The sequence below is a fragment of the Macrotis lagotis genome, chromosome X (genome assembly GCF_037893015.1).
Source record: "Macrotis lagotis isolate mMagLag1 chromosome X, bilby.v1.9.chrom.fasta, whole genome shotgun sequence".
Taxonomy (NCBI): domain Eukaryota; kingdom Metazoa; phylum Chordata; class Mammalia; order Peramelemorphia; family Peramelidae; genus Macrotis; species Macrotis lagotis.
In genome coordinates, this window is record NC_133666.1 from 180109769 (window position 1) to 180128909 (window position 19141).

The 19141-nt window shown below is 31.0% G+C and overlaps 1 protein-coding gene across 2 annotated transcripts in view; it reads right to left on the reverse strand.

Moving 5' to 3' along the window:
• CNTNAP4 (contactin associated protein family member 4) overlaps positions 1 to 19141 on the reverse strand; it is a 588793-nt gene that overhangs the window by 67621 nt on the left and 502031 nt on the right. For both annotated transcript variants that reach the window (XM_074208780.1, XM_074208782.1), the window contains exon 15: positions 10450 to 10577. In XM_074208780.1, coding sequence (XP_074064881.1) covers positions 10450 to 10577 — 128 coding nt within the window. The remainder of the gene's footprint in view (positions 1 to 10449; positions 10578 to 19141) is intronic.

The window sequence follows — 19141 nt, forward strand, 5'->3', positions numbered from 1 at the left end:
ATTAAATTTAAAATCTGGACTAGATTAGGAAATATGAAGGAAAGGTAGACACTGACTGTAGTCTAAATTATATTTCTGAATATTTAAGACTTACAAAACATAAACTAGAGACCATAATTTTTGAAGTGTAAATTTTTAAAATTTTTATTATAGATATCAAGAATATCTGGAGATGTTCATCATTGCATTGGCTATAGGGTAAAATTTTTTTGATCACAGAAATTTTTAAAGACCCTTTACCCTGTAATAGAAGGGTTGCATGATTGGTAAAAAATGAAGGAATACCAAACTTGTTGAAATCACATATTGAAGTATAATTAATTCTATTTTTCCTGAGTAGAAAAATTCTGATTTTATAACTTAACAGCTTCTCATTTTGTTTTAATAATTTTAACAGCCTTTTCTTTATGGGAAGTATCCAAAAGGAAAAGCATTTCTCTGAAGATCACATCCAGGAATTAGTTTACAAATCAATAAACAAAAAGGATAGTCATTTGGAGATGTTTTAAAAAACAGCTCACACTAAAATAAGTCTGGCATGATATAAAGAAGTGGTAAGTCCTCTTACAATAAAGCCAAATAAAATCTTTCCATATGATGAGTACAGCTCATGAACTTTCTCAGAGGAAGATATATTCATGGATGTTTTAATCTTATATTTGTTTCTGGGTTTGTGCATAAATATTTAGAACCTATATTAATAGCTAATAAATAAACGTACATACATTCAACTTTATTAACCAAAGAGAGTTTATACATGAATACTCTAGTTACAAATTCATTTTGACATGTCATTTATTTCATTACTACTATTACTTCTAATTACTCTTAAGCCTAACTTGTAACATTAGAACAATCAGAAAGGAAGAACTTCCCCCATTCCAGTGAAAGAATCAGTCAACAAAAAATAAAAAATAGCTTAAAAGGAATAAATTAAACAGCTAGAAGATCCCTTCATTTCGTCATCCTCTTTGTTTTACAGATGAAGAAACTGAGAATCAGAGAGGTTAACTGAAGCAGAGAATAAAGACGTAAAAGTTTCAAAAATGTGAAATAATGATTTTGTATTATGAAAATGTAAACATATTTATAGCTATATGTTGATTGTATATGCATATGTTTGCATAAAAGCAACTGAAGTTAGTATTGAATTAGAAGGAATTGAATAAATGGAAGATACTGATAATAACAATAATTTCTGAGTCATTTATTAATATAATTAAATAAATTAAATGGAATAGAAGAGGGCAGGAGAATTAGATATTAATATCAATTACTTCTTGTATTCTTTTCATGTCATGCATACAAATTTAATTACCCTAATAAATCAACCAATGACTATTTTGAAAGACATATTTTGATAGACTCACTAATACATTAAAAGGTCTTTTTTTTACTGCTTGTTACTGTTATCATTGTTGTTGTCATTATCACTTTTTTGTCATCATCATCATTGTTAACATTTATATCCAGTTAATATTATACTAATGGAATTACAATTACTATTTCTTAAGAGTTAATTATATTATTTACTATAGTATTGCCATTTGAAACATATTATAGAATAATGGTTAGAGAAGTGACCTCAAAACTAAGAGAATCTGAGTTTTTGTTCCTCTGACACATATTTAGTATATGATCATGAGCAGATCATTTTAACTCTCAGTGATCTAGGAAACTTTCCAAGACAACAAGCTATGAGGAGAAGGCTAACTGTATAGTGGAGAGTTCTTCCTTCCTTCTTTCCTTCCTTCCTTCCTTCCTTCCTTCCTTCCTTCCTTCCTTCCTTCCTTCCTTCCATCCTTTCTTTCTTTCTTTCTTTCTTTCTTTCTTTCTGTGACTTGCCAAAAGTCACACAGCTAGATAATTATTAAGTGTCTGAGGCTGGATTTGCACTCAGATCATCCTGACTCCAGGGCTGGTGCTTTGTCCACTGCACCACCTAGCTACCCCTACAAGTGATATTTTCAGAGAAACAAAATCACAATTTAATTCCCTATTTTTTTTACTAACGTTTCTTGAAATAACAATCATAACAACCAAATTCATCCTTTTCATTTGCTTTCCCTTAGATTTTTTTCTGGCAAAAATTGGCAAGAAATACCTTTTGAGGTTTAAAAGTCATTATACAACTTCTAGATATTTTATCATCTAAGTCTGCATTCTTGAATATTTATCAAACTTGGACTTAAGATTAAAATATCACCAAGTCTAAAATAATTAGTTGTAAAATTTGGAACCCTCTAGTTGGTTATCATAACTAATAAAAAATTTCAGTTTGAATAGTTCAACTCTAGTTTTCCTAATTACTCAATTTTGAAAATCATACCATTATAGTGAATTGTATTATACCCATTTTAAATACTTGTCAAGAAATTTTTCCATCTTTCACTAACCTTATTCAAGGTTTCATTATGCATAGTGCAGCTCAAATTTTGATTGGTCTTACCAAACTGAATAAAAACTAATATTGTTCAGTAACAAAATATGGAAGACATTGGAGATTATGTGTGCTAGGCAAGGGATTTTTCAATTACTAGAAAAAAATTCTATATGTATTTTAGAAGGTATATTTTTGGTGTTGTTGTTTAGTTGTTTCAGTTGGGCCAAACTATTTTGTGTTCTCATTTGGGGATTTTATTGGTAAAAGTAATGGAGTGGTTTACTCATTTGATAGATGAAAAAACTGAGGCAAATAGGGTTAAATGACTTGACTAAGCTTAAACTTTAGGACCTAGTAAGTATCTGAGGTAGGATCTGAACTCATGAAGATGATTTTCCCAATACTCTAGTCACTGTGCCACTAAAATGGAAATGTTAATCACAAAGTAATTAAGACACTTTCATCAAAATTGACCATGTACTACAGCACAAAAATCTTGAAATTGAATGTAGAAAGGCAGAAATAATAAATACACTTCTCAGACCATGATGCAATAAAAATTACATGTAATAAAGAGTAAGGGAAAAATAAACCAAGAACTTATTGGAAATTAAATAATTTTATCTTAAATAATAGGTGGATCAAATAGCAAATAATAGACTTAATAATTATATTCAAGAAAATTATAATAATGTGACATCATACCAAAATTTATGGGATGCAGCAAAGGCAGTTTTGAGGGGAAACTTTATATCTCTAAATGCCTATATGAATAAAATAGAGAAAGAAGAGATCAATGAATTGGGTATGCAATTGAAAAATCTAGAAAAAGAATAAATTAAACAACCCCAATTAAATGTCAAATTAGAAATTCTGAAAATCAAAGGACAAATTAATAAAATGGAAAGAAGAGAACCATTGATTTCATAAATAAAACTAAGTGTTGGTTTTATGAAAATGTCAATAAAATAGGCAAACCTCTCTGGTTTATCTGATTTAAACAATAGAAGATAACCAAATTACAAGTATCAAAAATGAAAAGGGTGAACTAACCACCAATGAGGAGGAAATTAAAGAGATAATTTGGAACTATATGGCAATAAATTGGACAGCTTGAGTGAAACAGATGAATATTTATAAAAATACAAACTGTCCAGATTAACTGAAAAGGAAATGCATAACTTAAATAACCCTATTTTAGAAAAAGAAATGGAAGAAACCACCAATAAACTTCCTAAGAAAATGTCTCCAGGTCCAGATGGATTTACAAGTGAATTCTACCAAACTTTTAAGGAATAATTCAAATTCTACATAAACTATCTTAAAAAATAGGAGAGGAAGGAGTTCTGCCAAACTTCTTTTATGATACCAACATGGTGCTGATATCTAAACCAGGAAGAGCCAAAACAGACAAAGAAAATTATAGACTAATCTCCCTAATGAATATTGATGCAAAAATCTTAAATGAAATTTTATCAGTGAGACTAGAGAGAGTTATTCTGAGGATAATATATCATGATCAGGTAGGATTTACACAGGTAGTTAGTAGTAGTTGGACATTAGGAAACATTCAACATAATTAAACATATCAATAGTAAAACCAACAGAAATCATAAGATTATCTCAATAGATGCTGAAAACGTCTTTGATAAAATACAACATCCATTCCTGTTAAAAACACTAGAAAGTTTAGGAATAAATGGAGTTTTCCTTAAAATAATGAATATTTTCTTTCCAAAAATATCAACAAATATTATATTTAATGGAAATAAAGTCAGAGCTTTTCCAATAAATTCAGAAGTGAAAAAAGGATGCCCATTTATCACTATTACTATTCAGCATACTTTTGGAAATGATAGCAGTAGCAATAAGAGAAGAAAAAGAAATTAAAGAAATCAAAATTGGCAATGAGGAAGCAAAAACTTTCACTCATTGCAGATGATATGATGGTATACTAGAGAACCTGAGAAAATCATAAAAATACTACTTGAAACAATTAACAAATACAGCAAAGTAGCAGATATAAAATAAACCCATAAATATTAAGCATTTCTATAAATGAACAACAAAACCCAAGAATAAGAGATAGAAATAGAAATACCACTTTAAATAACTGTAGACAATATTAAATACTTGGGAATCTACCTCCCAAGACAAACCCAGAAACTCTATGAACACAATTATAAAGCTCTCCTCATCCAAATAAAGTCAGATCTAAATAATTGAGAAAATGTCAAATGCTCATGGTTAGGTTAATATAATAAAAATGATAAAGCTACCTAAATTAAATTATTTATTCAGTGCCATACCAATAAAAATAACAAATAAATACTTCATTGAGCTAGGGAAAAAAGTAACAAAATTCATCTGGAGCAACAAAAAGGCAAGAACAGCAAGGGAATTGATAAAAAAAATGTAAAGGAAGGTGGTCTAGTCCTTCCAGATCTACAACTAAGCTATAAAGTAGTAGTCATCAAAACTGCCTGGTACTGGTTAAGAAATAGAGTAATAGTTCAATGGATTAGGATAGGTTCAAAAGAAACTGTAGTAAATGACTACAGCAATCAACAATTTGACAAACCCAGAAACATCAGACTCTGGGATAAGAATTCAGTACTTGACAAAAATTGTTGGGAAAACTGGAAAATAGTATTGGAAAAACCAGGTATAGATCCACATCTCACACCCTTTACCAAAATAAAGTTAAAATGGGTATAGGATTTAGAAAGTGTGACACCATAGATAAATTAATAGACCAAAAGATTCTCTTATCTATCTAATCTATGGAAAAGGGATAAATTTATGTCCAAACAAGACTTGGAGCACCTTATAAACTGCAAAATGAATGATTTTGACTATATTAAATTAAAAAGGTTTTGTACCAATAAAATCAATGCTGCCAAAATTAAAAGAAAGCAAAAAACTGAGAAACCATCTTCACAACCAGGAGTTCTGGTAAAGGTCTCATTTCTAAAATATATAGAGAATTGCATTAAATTTATAAGGTCACAAGTCATTCCCCAATTGATAGATGGTCAAACGATATGAACAGTTTTCAAATGAAGAAATTAAAATTATATATAATCATATGAAAAATTCTCCAAATCACTATTGATTAGAGAAAAGAAAATTAAAATAACAGTGAGGTATCATCTCACACCTATTAGATTAGCCCAGATAAGAAAAAGGGAAGATGATCAATGTTGGGAGGGTATGGGAGAATTGTGATACTGGTGCATTGCTGATGGAGTTGTGAATGGATCCAACCTTTGTGGAAAGCAATGTGGAACTATGCCCAAAGAGCAATAAAACTGTTCATATCCTTTGACCCAACAATTCCAATTCTAGGACTACATCCAGAAGAAAATGCAAAAAATGGGAAAAGTCCAAAATGTTCCAAAATATTCATAGCTGCTCTTTTTGTAGTGGCAAAGAATTGGAAATTGACGGGATGCCCATCAATTGGGGAATAGCTAATCAACTTATAGTACATGAATACTATGGAAAATTATTGTTCTATAAGAAACCATTCTTGGATTCTAGAGAAGCATGGAATGACTTAAGTATCTGATGCTGAGCAAAGGGAGTAGAGCCAAGAGAACAATGTACATACATCAACAATATTATGAGATGAACAACCTTGATGGAAGCAGTATCTCTTAACAGGACAGAGAGCTAGAACTGTATTAGACTGGTAATGATCTATAGTATCTCTAATCAGAGGAAGAAAAACAAAGCAAAACAAAACACACAAGAATAAAAACACCCCTACCGAATCTGAAAAACAATATTATCTTTTATGTATCACTTTCGCTTAATCCTAATTCCTCATGCCAAAAATTAATAATTTGTAAATATGTTTAACAAAGTACTTATGTAAAATGTTAACCTGACTATTCCTTACTGAGGAGAGGGCGGGTAGGAAGGAAGGGTGGAGGGAAATTTTTTAACTTGGAAATATGCATGTACAAAAGGAAGAAAATTTTTTAAAAAAGCAATTGAGAAAGTCATGCCAGACTCCTCTTCCTCCTTTTCTTATTCCTCCTTCTCTTCTTTTTCCTTCTCCTGTGAGATATGGGAAATAGTTCATAAGAAAAATATTTCAAGGATTTAGTGACCCTCAATTTTATTTTGAGTCAAGAGTACATTAAGGCAACCAAAAAAAGTTAATGCTGATATTGGTTGCATTAAGAAACAGTGTGCAGAAGAGAAGATATACATGAACTACAATTTGGAAGAGTATGTTCTAAGAGTATCCCAATCCATTTCAGTTATTTTGACATTCACAGATGGACCATGCAGGCCATTAGTAATGAAAAATAAAGGCAGTTACCACAGTCCATTTTAGTTCATACAAGGAAAAAATCTTAAAACTTACGCTAGACACAGTGGTATAGAAAGATAAACCTGGAGGAAAGGAAAGCAAGTAAAGTTTACAGTTCTCAGTTAAAATTGTCTTTAGATAATACTATGAAACTAAATTACAAAGAGCTCCAGAGACTCAATAATTTCTTAAACTCAAGTTATTTGATTATAAATATTTCATTTTTTCATACTTTGAGAATACATTGTTTTCTCAAGAAGTATTTTGTGCATGTTTATATTTATAGGAAAATACTTTATATTCATGAAAAATAATAGTGAGTACATTGAGAATTAGTCTCAAAATCAGAAAGATGTGGCTTCAAGGCAGGTCTTTGACATATAATAGCTATATGATCAAGAGCAAATTGCAACCTCTTAGTGTTTCTCCTAGCTCTTTAAGACTGCGAATTACTGATAAAATATGAATTTACATTGGTCAAGACAGTTTCCAAACCCAGGAGTTCCCTATAGCAATGAATTTAGATCTGAACCATATTCTGGACATTAGAACTCCGTTCTCCAAATGTCACCATAGAAGTATTTCTATTATAAAGAGTATTTGTAAACTATTGCTAGGCATTATAGTGTTATCCCTTTCTTTTATTACACATTTCTTCCAATTATTCAGAATCTTAAGTAATTTAATGTGGCTTTGGCACTACTAACAGACTAAATTGGCAGCTATTTCTCCAGATCTTAGATTCTGTTAAATTATGTTTTATAAAACATGAGGATATGAAAGGAAGTGCATCTTGGATTGATTATGTATTACTCAGGAGAAGAAAAGGTCAGGTTTTTTTTAAATTCATCTTTTGTCTCTCATCTGATATAACTATAGTGAAAACTCTAGCTAATATTAAGATTTGCCCCTTCTCTATCATTCCTTCACTTATTTCTTATCTATTCAAATAAAATTAATATAATTATTATATCTGTCTGCTTAAATATACTATAACAATGAAGCAAGATTATTACAATTTCCATCCATAGTTTGCTGATAGATGCAAATTTCTTTTCAATCCCTTGAAGAACTATCCACTCTCTCATTGGTATGTCTGGAAGGAAAATATTCTTATGGCATGAAAAACTCTAATTATATTTCCATCCCCATCTGAATAAAACATAATTAATGATTTACATATCGAAAGTTCAATATAAGAGGATATGAGCATTTATGTCGTACCTAGTAGTTGCCAAGCACTGTTCTAAAAGTATTATCTCATTTAATTTTTCACAACCCATGGAATATATAATGTGCCCTTATTCGACTGAAGCAGACAGAAATTAAGTGACTTGCCTACGCCCACATTGTTAGTAAGCATATGAGACCAGATTTAAATATAGATCTTCTAGACTCTAAGCCCCACAATCTTTCTACTATGCTACCCGCTGCCTATATGATATCAGCTAAATCAATTTATGACAGTAGCAAATATGAAAGATAAATTCAGTGTTTTATTAACTTCCTTTTCCTTTATGGAAAAGGGTAAATTCACTCTAGATGTTCTCTATATCACTGAAATCAGACTTGAATCACATTCAGATGAGACTTGTAATCGCAAAATGTTATTACCTAAAAATAACTATTGTACAGAGTATTTCAAAAATCTTGGGGTAGCTGTATTATTAGCTCTTTATTTTGTTGAATATTTCTTTTAACGTCTCAGGATTTTAGGTTGGTTATATGATAACAAACATGTCACTATTATTAGAGACTAAATTGGTAGGTATTTCCTCACATCTCAAATCTTGTCTCATTATTTTTAGAGGACATGTAGGTTTTAGTGGTCATTTTGGGTCGATTCTCACATGTTACTTTGTTTCCAGTGGATTTGGCCCTTCAGTCACTCAGATTTGATTTTACTTTAGCTTATCCATAATTTCCATCTAACACACAAAGATTCTTTGCTGTTCTTTATATTTTTTTCATTAACAAATGTATTCATCACTGTTAGTCATAGACTAAAATCTGTTTCACTTGTCCATGATGATGAAGAAGGAAAAAAATAGAGAAGAATGGAATGATGGGATAAGATGTGTTGTCAAAGTCTCTAAGAAATGGTAACCTTTTAATCAATACATCCACTTTTGTAGATGATTTCATTGAGTGCTTCGCTCCTATGACCGAGGTCCCAGATTTAAGAATTATAAAATATACTGTTCTCTGTCTCTAAATATTTTGCATCATACTAAATCATCAGAATGTTAAAATTATTTGATTTTCCTTTTAAATAAAGGGAAAATTCTGTTCAGAAATCAAGCACTGTCTTAGCTATTACATTTTCATTGGCTGTAGTAGCTTTGTTTCCATCTATTACTATATGCTGGTAATAGAAACAGAGAATTGAAAGGAAGATTAGTTTATCATCTTTGGTTCAGGCAAGTGTATACCACCCATATGTATCTCTGACAGATGAGACTAACATGATTTTAAAAGGCATATAATGTCTTAGCAACTCATTTTTAACAATCTTAGTATATGTATAGCCTTCTTTAATCCTAACTATATCACTCACTATCCAAAGCCTAGTTAGTGAAGCTGACCTTGGGATTTCATGAATGACATCTGATCATCATTTTGATGAATAATAAAGTCACCTCTCTACCTCTTCCAGTGAGGTTTAGGTGATGTCCAACTTAAAAACAAACACATAAAAAGTTATTTTCTTAATTTTCAATCATTTGTTTATTTAGTCAAGCTCTTGATTATTTTCATATGTCCTTTCTCTATGTTTTCCATGCTTTCCTGGAACATGAAGCCTAGAGAAAAAAATATATTAGTAAATGCTTGATCTTTGTTCAACATAATGACAAGGTTTCTATGTTAAATATGTCCATTTATGATAAAGATTTTTTCTTTTTTTTAACAAAAGCATACTATTTCCTTTGTTATATATAAGTTCAATAAAATGTTATATTTTATGTCATTAAAATAATCAGTTTTGTCATTTGAATGTCACATATTTCTAAAAAGAAACATCATTAAAGTACTTTTTCTTGAGCTTTTTTCCATAATCAATTTAACTTTTAGAGGAGAAAAATGATGAAAATCAAAAAAATGAATGGATATTTGTGCTTATTTTTTGCCACTGAAAAAAAAAAAGATTTTTACAATTACATACCAAATCAACTAAAATTAAAAATTATGAACATTAAGAATTGAAAAAGCAAATAATTGAAATATAAATTCATAATACTTGATAACATTGTCATTAATTTCCAAATTCACCTCTAATATCAGCAGTTGAGAGGCGACATTTGATTCTGAAAAATTTCAGGATTCAGATGTGGTAAAGCAAGCTTAATAATTCAGGTTAGCTGGTATGAATCACAACGATAGACATTTAAATTGATGATTATCAATCCTTTCTTCAGTATCTAACCAGAGTCAGAATGGCAACACAATATCTATTAATAATACAGATACTGCTAATTTTTGAATGAATTATTGTAGCATAAGAATATTTTAATTCATTTGAATCTACAATCCTATGTTTTAATTTCATCATATCATTCAACCCTATCTCAGAGCAGTTGTCCTCTTTATAATTACACTATTCAATTTTCTCTCCTGAGGTATTTATTACATTAAAGGTAAGTCTTAAGGATAGGCCCCACTTGTATACAAAATGTAGGAAGCATGATCACAAAGAAAATAAAAAAAAAACAAACAAGCATAAAATCTTCTTGTCAATACTTACTATCACCTCGGCAAAGCAATGGCCCCAATTTATAAGCTGCTTCAGAGTTTGGTCGGTCTGTATCTGTAATTACTATCTGAGTTACTGGCAGATGTTCTTTATAGGAAAGGAATCCAGTATCATTAACCCTGAAAAAAGTGGAAAACATAGCAAACCATCCTTAAATCAGCCTGATTAACATTCATGTCATAGAAACAAAAAGATATTTTCCTTATACTCTCAAGATCTGAACTTGCTCACACATACCAGTAAAGGATCAACCATTCCTCATCTGAAGACTTGTAAACATGATCGTATTTTTAATTAGGGTATTTAAGAGCACAAAGACTATTTTTCATCTAAATTACTACATAGTAGTAAGTAGGTTGGTCTCAAAGTGTGGTCATCTGTTCAAGTGTGAGATTACATTTTTGACCTAATTAATTAGCTAACTGCTTTCTAGATTTAGTCATTGTACAGTTGTTATTCAATATTTTATGCATGCATAAATTATTGCCTTACTGAAACGTTAACTCATTGGCTTGAAACTAAGTAATTTAATTTAAATTCCAGCTATTTGACAAATTTACTTTATGATTTTCATTTTTTTGCTTTTCATTGATTAAAAAAGTATAAAGTTGATTCTAATTTTTGCTCAAGCAGTAGCTAGCTAAAGGTCTTCAATTAATAACTCTGTGTCTCAGTTTCATAGGCTAAAAAGTGAGAGATTTAGATTAGATCATCTCCATGTTCCTTTTTAGCACTAAAATTCCAGTATTAAGTTATCTTACATAATCATTTATGAGCCTGGGTGAGTCATTTGACACATTACAGACAGAATCTCAGATTTGAAAAGACTTCAGAAGTCATTGGATCAAACTCATAGGTCTAATGGTACATCCTTTACAACAAACCTTTACCATCTCTATAATTGTTTCTTGTTCTATAAAATGAGGGAAAATGCAAAATAAAATAGAATAGTGTTGTTCAGTCATGGCCACCTTTCCACTAGGGTTTTCTTCACAAAGATAATGGAATGGTTTGACATTTCCTTCTCTGGCTCATTTTACAGATGAAGAAACTGAGACAAATAGGGTTTAGTGATTTAACCAGAGTCACACAGGTAAAAAGGATCTAAGGTTGGATTTGGAATCTGCAGATACGTCATCCTAATTCCAGGCCCAGTGCACTATTTACTGAGCCATCCAGCTGTCTGTTCATTTAATCTGGGTGGCACCTAAATCAACAGAAATCCCAACTAGTAACAGCTTTTGTCTCCATTACAACTGTCAATATAATAGACACAGTACATTCAGAATTCCACTTTATCTTTGTGGATTTACAGTAATGATATGAATGCATAAATATTTAATTATTCCAGTTCTACTCTGCAGCTAGATCCAGACAGTCTATGAGAAGAATCCAAAAAATTTCAGTTTTCAAACAAGAAGATTTTTTTTTGGTCAACATGATTGAAAAGCCATATTTTTGACTACTCAGATGCCTTATATTAGTGTGAAAGAAAGCTCAGGTTGAGAAAACTAAGCTAATTCAGGATTCTATTGTGCTTTCAGATTTACATGGCACTTTTTAAAAAGAAATTTATAAAAATTTTAGGTGACTCAAAGGATTTTTATTTCCAATTAAAAAAATGAATATAAGAGAGGTAACCAACTAGAGTTCTCAGCAAAGCTATGCTGAGAGCTCGCAAAAATTATATATATACATATATATCCTTTTTGGAGAGCAATATGGAACCTTAACCAAAGAGCAATATATAAATATATATATAAAGTTCAGGCTCTTTCCATCATGTCATACCACCAATAGAGAACAATGTTTGGGAAGTTTAAAGTCAAATTCAAAAAACTTTGAATATTTCTATGGTGATATGATTATATAAGTTGTTCTAGCACCAGATTAAGTTTGAAAAAACTCAGGATCACAAAACCAGCACATAGTTGGCAATTTATTTTTTTAGTCACAGTAACTTCTATTAACTCTCAACTGAGGCATTACATTTCAAATTACATTAGTAGGAGTCCTACCTAAAATGATTAAATCACTGCTCTTTGAAAACTTTAAGTATAAAATGAAAATAGACTTTTCAAAATTGTCTAGGTTTCTATCCTATAAGATCCAATTAAATTTAAATAGTAACATGGAGAGCATATATAACATAGGTGGCATGCATACACAGACCTATTTGTAGAGATCTTTATAAACTCATATGAGTACATGTATATATGCATAAATGTACATGTGCTTCCTTATGCACATATTCTGTGCATGCATGAGAGCATATACATATGTTCATGTGTGTATGACATAGGTATGTATTTGATATATGTCTATATAAGATATTACACAAATATACATGTACCTATTTGTATATATACCTATATATCTCTTTATATATATGCATAGATCTATGTATACAGGTGGATATATATATACGTATATATGTATATAAACACATGTATATATACAAATATAGGCATTCTGTTGTTGTTATTGTTGCTACGTTGAATCATTTCATTTATGTCCTACTTTCCGTGACCTCAATTGGGGTTTTCTTGGCAAAGATACTAGAGTGATTAGCCATTTCCTTCTCCAGCTTATTTTACAGATGAAGAAATGAGGCAAACAGGGTTGCATCACTTGTCCAGAGTCACAGAGCTATTAAGTGTTTGATGCCAGATTTGAACTCAGTTCTCTTGACTCAAGGAACAGCACTCTAGTCATTGTACAACCTAGCTGCCTGCATAAAGGTATATATACACCCATACTAACATACACACACAATGCATGTTACTTGTAGTCATATTGATCTGCTACTATATAAACATATATGTTTGCATATGAGTAGATCATGTGTGTTTATGTACATTGTGTCACCTGTAGTCCATATACTACATGCTAAAGTACATAGAAGCACATAAACATGTGTGTGTGTATATATATATATATATATATATATATATACATATATATTTACATTTGTATATATCAGGATTATGTATCAGGAAGTGTTTCTGAAAAATAAGTAACATTCCATTGGGAGTATCATGGGATAAAAAAATTCTGTCAAGTAAACACATTGCTTTATCCAATTAAGTCTGGATTATTGATGCTATTGTGGGGAAAACACAAGGCATTTATTCTAATACTATGTATTTGAAAAGTCTTAGTGCTCTTAAACTTAAGATAGTATTAAGACTTTTGGTATACAGTGTATATTAATGATTGGCTTTGGAATATATTGCATGAGTTTACTTAAGATATTTCACTTATCTATTTTATTCTTAGTAATATTAACTTGCAATGTTCCCTGAGCAAACAGCTAATAGAACAAGCTGGTACATGAATGTGTTGAATGAAATGCTATATTAAAAATGAAAATGAATATAATTAGGTAAATATTAAAATTCTTAAAATTTTAGAGAACCAAAAAGGAAATGTTACTTTACCCCCAATTGTAGGTGAGTGGAATAGAAACCTATTTAGATAGATATAAACATACATAATATACATATATATCCACTTTTCTATATCTATTTAGAGATTTAGCTATATCCTTGATCCTACTTTATAAAAGCATTACTACCAAGGCAATAATCTATCACTAAATTTGAACCTTTATAAAAGTATACAGGGTACTAACAGTTGAAATGTGTAATCAAGACCACAAAATACTTTTATTTCTACGTATTAATTATTTTAAAAGCAAAAGAGCAGATTCTTTCCTTGACTCAAAAGGGCATATAGTTGAGAATTTCTAAGGATGAAAGAAGGACATGCACCCTTCCCCCCACAACGTCTCCTCTAATATTTCATTTGATAGTCTCCACTAATGGTTAATAAAGGCAACAATCTATGTGCAGCTAAAATGCTTGTATTATCAATTCTATAAGAGCTATGTTAAGGATTTTATTTTTTCCAGCTAGGGTAAATATTTTTATGCTTTCCCAATGAATTGATAGGAAATTATCTAATAACTGTCACTTTTATAGTGACCTTGGATTTTATATGAAACAGAGTTTTGTATGAACTCAGAAGGATGGAGATGATGGAGGGATGATGTTATATCATATCTAATTTGTTTGTAAATGCTCTCTAGAGAAACGAACATCATTATCAGTATTTACAACAAATGGCTAGATTTCTGAAGGACTGTGCGTGCCTTAAACCCAAATCATTCTGGTAATCATTGACTGGCCAGCAATCAAGCTCTACTTGATCATTGTTTGGGTCCTGATTGGCTCATAGTAAATGTAAATAGCAATTGAATCAGTTTGGGTGGTCTCTCTCTCTCTCTCTCTCTCTCTCTCTCTCTCTCTCTCTCTCTCTCTTTCATTCTCTCTCTCTCTGTCTGAACCTGGTAGAAGAGGCCATTCTTTGTCTCATTTCTTTCTTACCTAGCTTTAATCATTGAATGGGCAGCCCCTTAGTCAAACTGAGACCTGGTAGAGATGGTAGTTTAAAAAAGTCAGGTCTCCCAATGCATTCTGGGCTCTATATCTGACCACTGGACCCAGATGACTCTGGAGGAGAAAATAAGGTTGGGAACTTTGCATGGCCCTCCTTCACTTAATTTCAATTGGCTTGCATGTCATGATTTCGCCTCTGTGAAGTCTTGACTCTCTTTGAGAATAAAGGAAAAACAACAACAATGTTGACCTCCTCTGAAGTCACTCTCAGGACAAGTAAATAATGATTTTGAATGCCTCTATAGAGTATGAGGAATAGCCTGAAAGCACTTTAAAATAAGATTTTCCTTGGTAGTTGTAAGAAGCCTTAAGCCAGTTAAATCACTAAGATCTTCTTCTTTAAGGGTGGTGGAGCCAAGATGACAGATCAGAGACAGCAACCAGCTGAACTTTTCCAATATCCCCCTCCAAACCACATTAAAATAATACCTTGAATAAAATTAGAGAGCCATAGTTATCAAAAGGTCAAAGTGAGACATTTTAAAGAGACAAGACAATTAAAGAGATAAAGGGGTAGAAGAAAAATTGGGGGAAAAATGAAAGTTGGGGGGGACATGAAGGGATTAGGACAGAAAATGTTCATTTGTGGGAAATTTTGTGAATGACATTGACTCTATTATATGACTGAAATTTCTCTTAAGAAAATAATTCCTTAAAAATTACAATTGAATAGGTGAAAAATAATGACTTTAAGAGATGCCAAGAAACAATAAAATAAAATTTAAAGGATCAAAAAAAAGAAGAAAATAGGAAATATCTCATTTGAAAAATAATTGATTTGGAAAATAATTGGAATAGAGATAATTTAAGAATTATGGGAGTTCCTCAAAGTCTAAAAATCATATTTTAAGAAATTGTCAAGGAAAAATGTCCTGATATCCTAAAACCAGAGGGAAAAATAGAAATTGAAAGAATCTACCAATCATCACCTCACACCTACCTACCAGATTGGTCAAGATGAGAAAAAGATCAATTTTGGAGAGGTTGTGGAAGGATTTGGGACATTGATGCATTGCTAGTGGAGTTGTGAATAGATCTATCCTTTCTGGAGAGCAATATGGAATCTTACCCAAAGAGCAATAAAACTGTTCATACTCTTTGACCCAGCAAGAAATTCCCATTCTAGATTTATATCCAGAAGAAATTATAAGAAATGGAAAAATCCTACATGTTCCAAAATATTCATAGCAGCTCTTTTCGTAGTAGCAAGGAATTGGAAATCTTGGGGATGTTCATCAATTGGGGGATGGCTAAACAAGTTATGGTATGGTACATGAATATTATGGAATATTATCATTCTATAAGAACCCATAGATGATCAGATTCTAGAGAATCATGGAATGACCTACAGGATCTGCTGCTGAGCCAAGGGAGCAGAACCAAAAGAACAATGTACACATTAACAACAACATTATGAGATGATCAACCTTAATGGAAGCAGCTCTTCTCAACAGTTCAGAGAACTAGGACAGGCTATGGACAATGTTATCCCCATTAAGAGGAAGAAAAATAAAACAAAAAAAAAAGGAAGAAATACCAACCCTTCAGAATCTGTTGAACATTTATAAAAATTACCTCTTATGTATCTCTTTCCCTTAATCCCAATTCCTCATACTGAAAATGAATAATATATAAACATGTTTATTCCAAATATGTATGTACAATGCTAACTTGACTGTTTGCCAATGAGGGGGAAGAGAGGGTGGAAATTTTGTAACTTAAAAATATACATGTGCATATGGATGAATTTTTTTGAAAAAAAGAATCTACTAATCATCTATAAAAATCCAAAAATGGAATTTACTGGGAATATTATAGTCAAATTACAGAGTCCCAGTACATGGATAAAATATTGCAAGAAGTCAGACAGAAACAAATCAAATCGTGTGAACCCATAGTCAGGATCAAATGAGATTTAACTATAAGAAAATATGAGGAACATTATTTCAGAAAAACATAGCAGGATGAATCATTGTGTTTAGGGACAGAAGAGATATAATGTGAATGACTAGGCTACTCTTATCCCTACAGTGATCCCAGACAATTCCAAAGGATGCATAATGAAAAAATGCTATCCATCTCCAGAGAGAGAACTGATGAACTCTGTGGGCAAATTGGATTATAATATTCTTGCGTCTATTTTTCTTGCTTTTTTTTGCAACAAAGCAAACATGGAAATATTTTGAATGATTTCACATGTATAACTGATATTATATTTCTTGCCTTATCAGTGGATGAGGAATAGAAATTGGAACTCAAAATTTAAAAAGCAAACCACATTAAATATAAATAATAATTTAAATTATTTTTGAAGCTAAAAACTGCATTACTAAAAGGGAGGATAATACTATTTCTGTAAAATATTTATTTTGATATTCATTTTAGAAAAAAAAATTTGTGACACAATTGAATTATATGTTCATTTGGGACCTTGCATTCCAATGGACATATTAAATTTATGTCCTTTTCTAAAAGTTTTGATCACAGTTTATTGTTGTGTGTCCAATAGAAAAGATGTATGAGGGGTTTGAGGATGATGAAATATATAACCAAAGAATCCTGAAGGAGAAGAGGAGATTAAAAAAAATCAGTACAAAAGAACTCTAAAACAAAAAGAGGAGATAATATGTTCACATGATGACAATTATATGGCCAGAGAACTCTATTGGAATTCTTCTGAAATCAGGAAAAGCAAAGGAAGGTCTCAGATGTTCCCCTCTCATCAAATTTATTAGAGTACATGGACAAGAGACAGAGGCAGACATGAATGGGCAGCAATCTTTATCTATGGAGGAAACTCTTGAATGATGAGATCATAGATACATTTGAGTGGTTGAACATGGTTTTATATTGTGATACAAAGCTAGGTAGCACAATGGATAGAAAACTGAGCCTGAAGTCTGGAAGTCTTGAGTTCAAATCCTGATACTTACAAGCTGTATAATGACCCTGGTCAAGTCACTTGATCTTTGTGTATCTTAGTGTTCTCAACTTTAAAATGGGAATAATAATAGCACTTACCTCGCAGGGTTATTATTAATATTAAATGAGATAAAATTTGTAAAATATTCAGCACAATGTCTGATATATAGTAAATACTTTAAAAAAATTTATTACCTTTGAAATAGTATAAATCGATCTAATTTGTTCTAAGCTGATCCATATAAAGAATATAAATTTAAAATGTGAATGTTGGGAATTTTTTTCCATGTAATATACTTTTTAATGATGGCTTGATAATCCCTTTAAGGACACATATGACAAATGGAGATCTATTTTTCATCATTACTTTCTTTTTTAAAAAATGCATCTTTATATTAAGGATAGGAAAGGAAGTTTCCTTTATTTCTCTTAAAATTAAGATTAGCTGCAAAATGCTTTCAACTAACACTTAATAAATCTCAGTTTTGGATTGGATTTTGCTGAAGGTTAATACTAAGTAGAAACTCCTAGTCAAAATTGTCATATTTCTATTTGAGCCCAAATTGTGAAAAATGCTGAGCACTTTTAATACTGTGGATTTCCTTTATTTCTATGTCCCTGTGTTATAGTTCAATATTTTAGATATTTTTGTAATGATCTTTGACTTTCATTACAAACATATTAAATTGAATAGAGAAAAATTCTATTATTAAAAAATAGATAGGGTCATTTCATTTATTTCTATGGGTCATTTCACTTGTGTCTGTGTCTTCTTTTAGAAGACTTTAGAAAAAAGTAGGAAGGTTTATATGAATAAAATAAGCTAAATCAAATATATACAATAATGTAAATAAAAAAGACCATTAAAATGCAGTATTTTTTAAACAAAGTCCTGGAGTAAAGATAATGAAACATCTTCCTTCTAGGATAACTATGAAGGCAGACAGCTGTATACATTGTCAGATGAGCCACCTTATTGGATCTCATAGAATTATTTTTCATTAACTCAAGGGAAGGTTCAATCAAATATAAGAAGATTATAATTAATGTCATTGAATGTAAGCAACTCCCATGATGGTATAGGGAATAATGTGCTGGACAAAAAGTAACATGGTTTAGTCAATAGAATGAGTTTTAGAGCTGGAATCAGGAAAACATGGATTCAAATTCTGTCTGGGACCCTAACTAGCAATACTACATGATGATGATGATGATAATGATAATGTTTGTCTTTCATTCTCAAAGATGACCATGACATCAGGGAGGTGATATCATGACAAGTACATAAATTGGATTTGAAT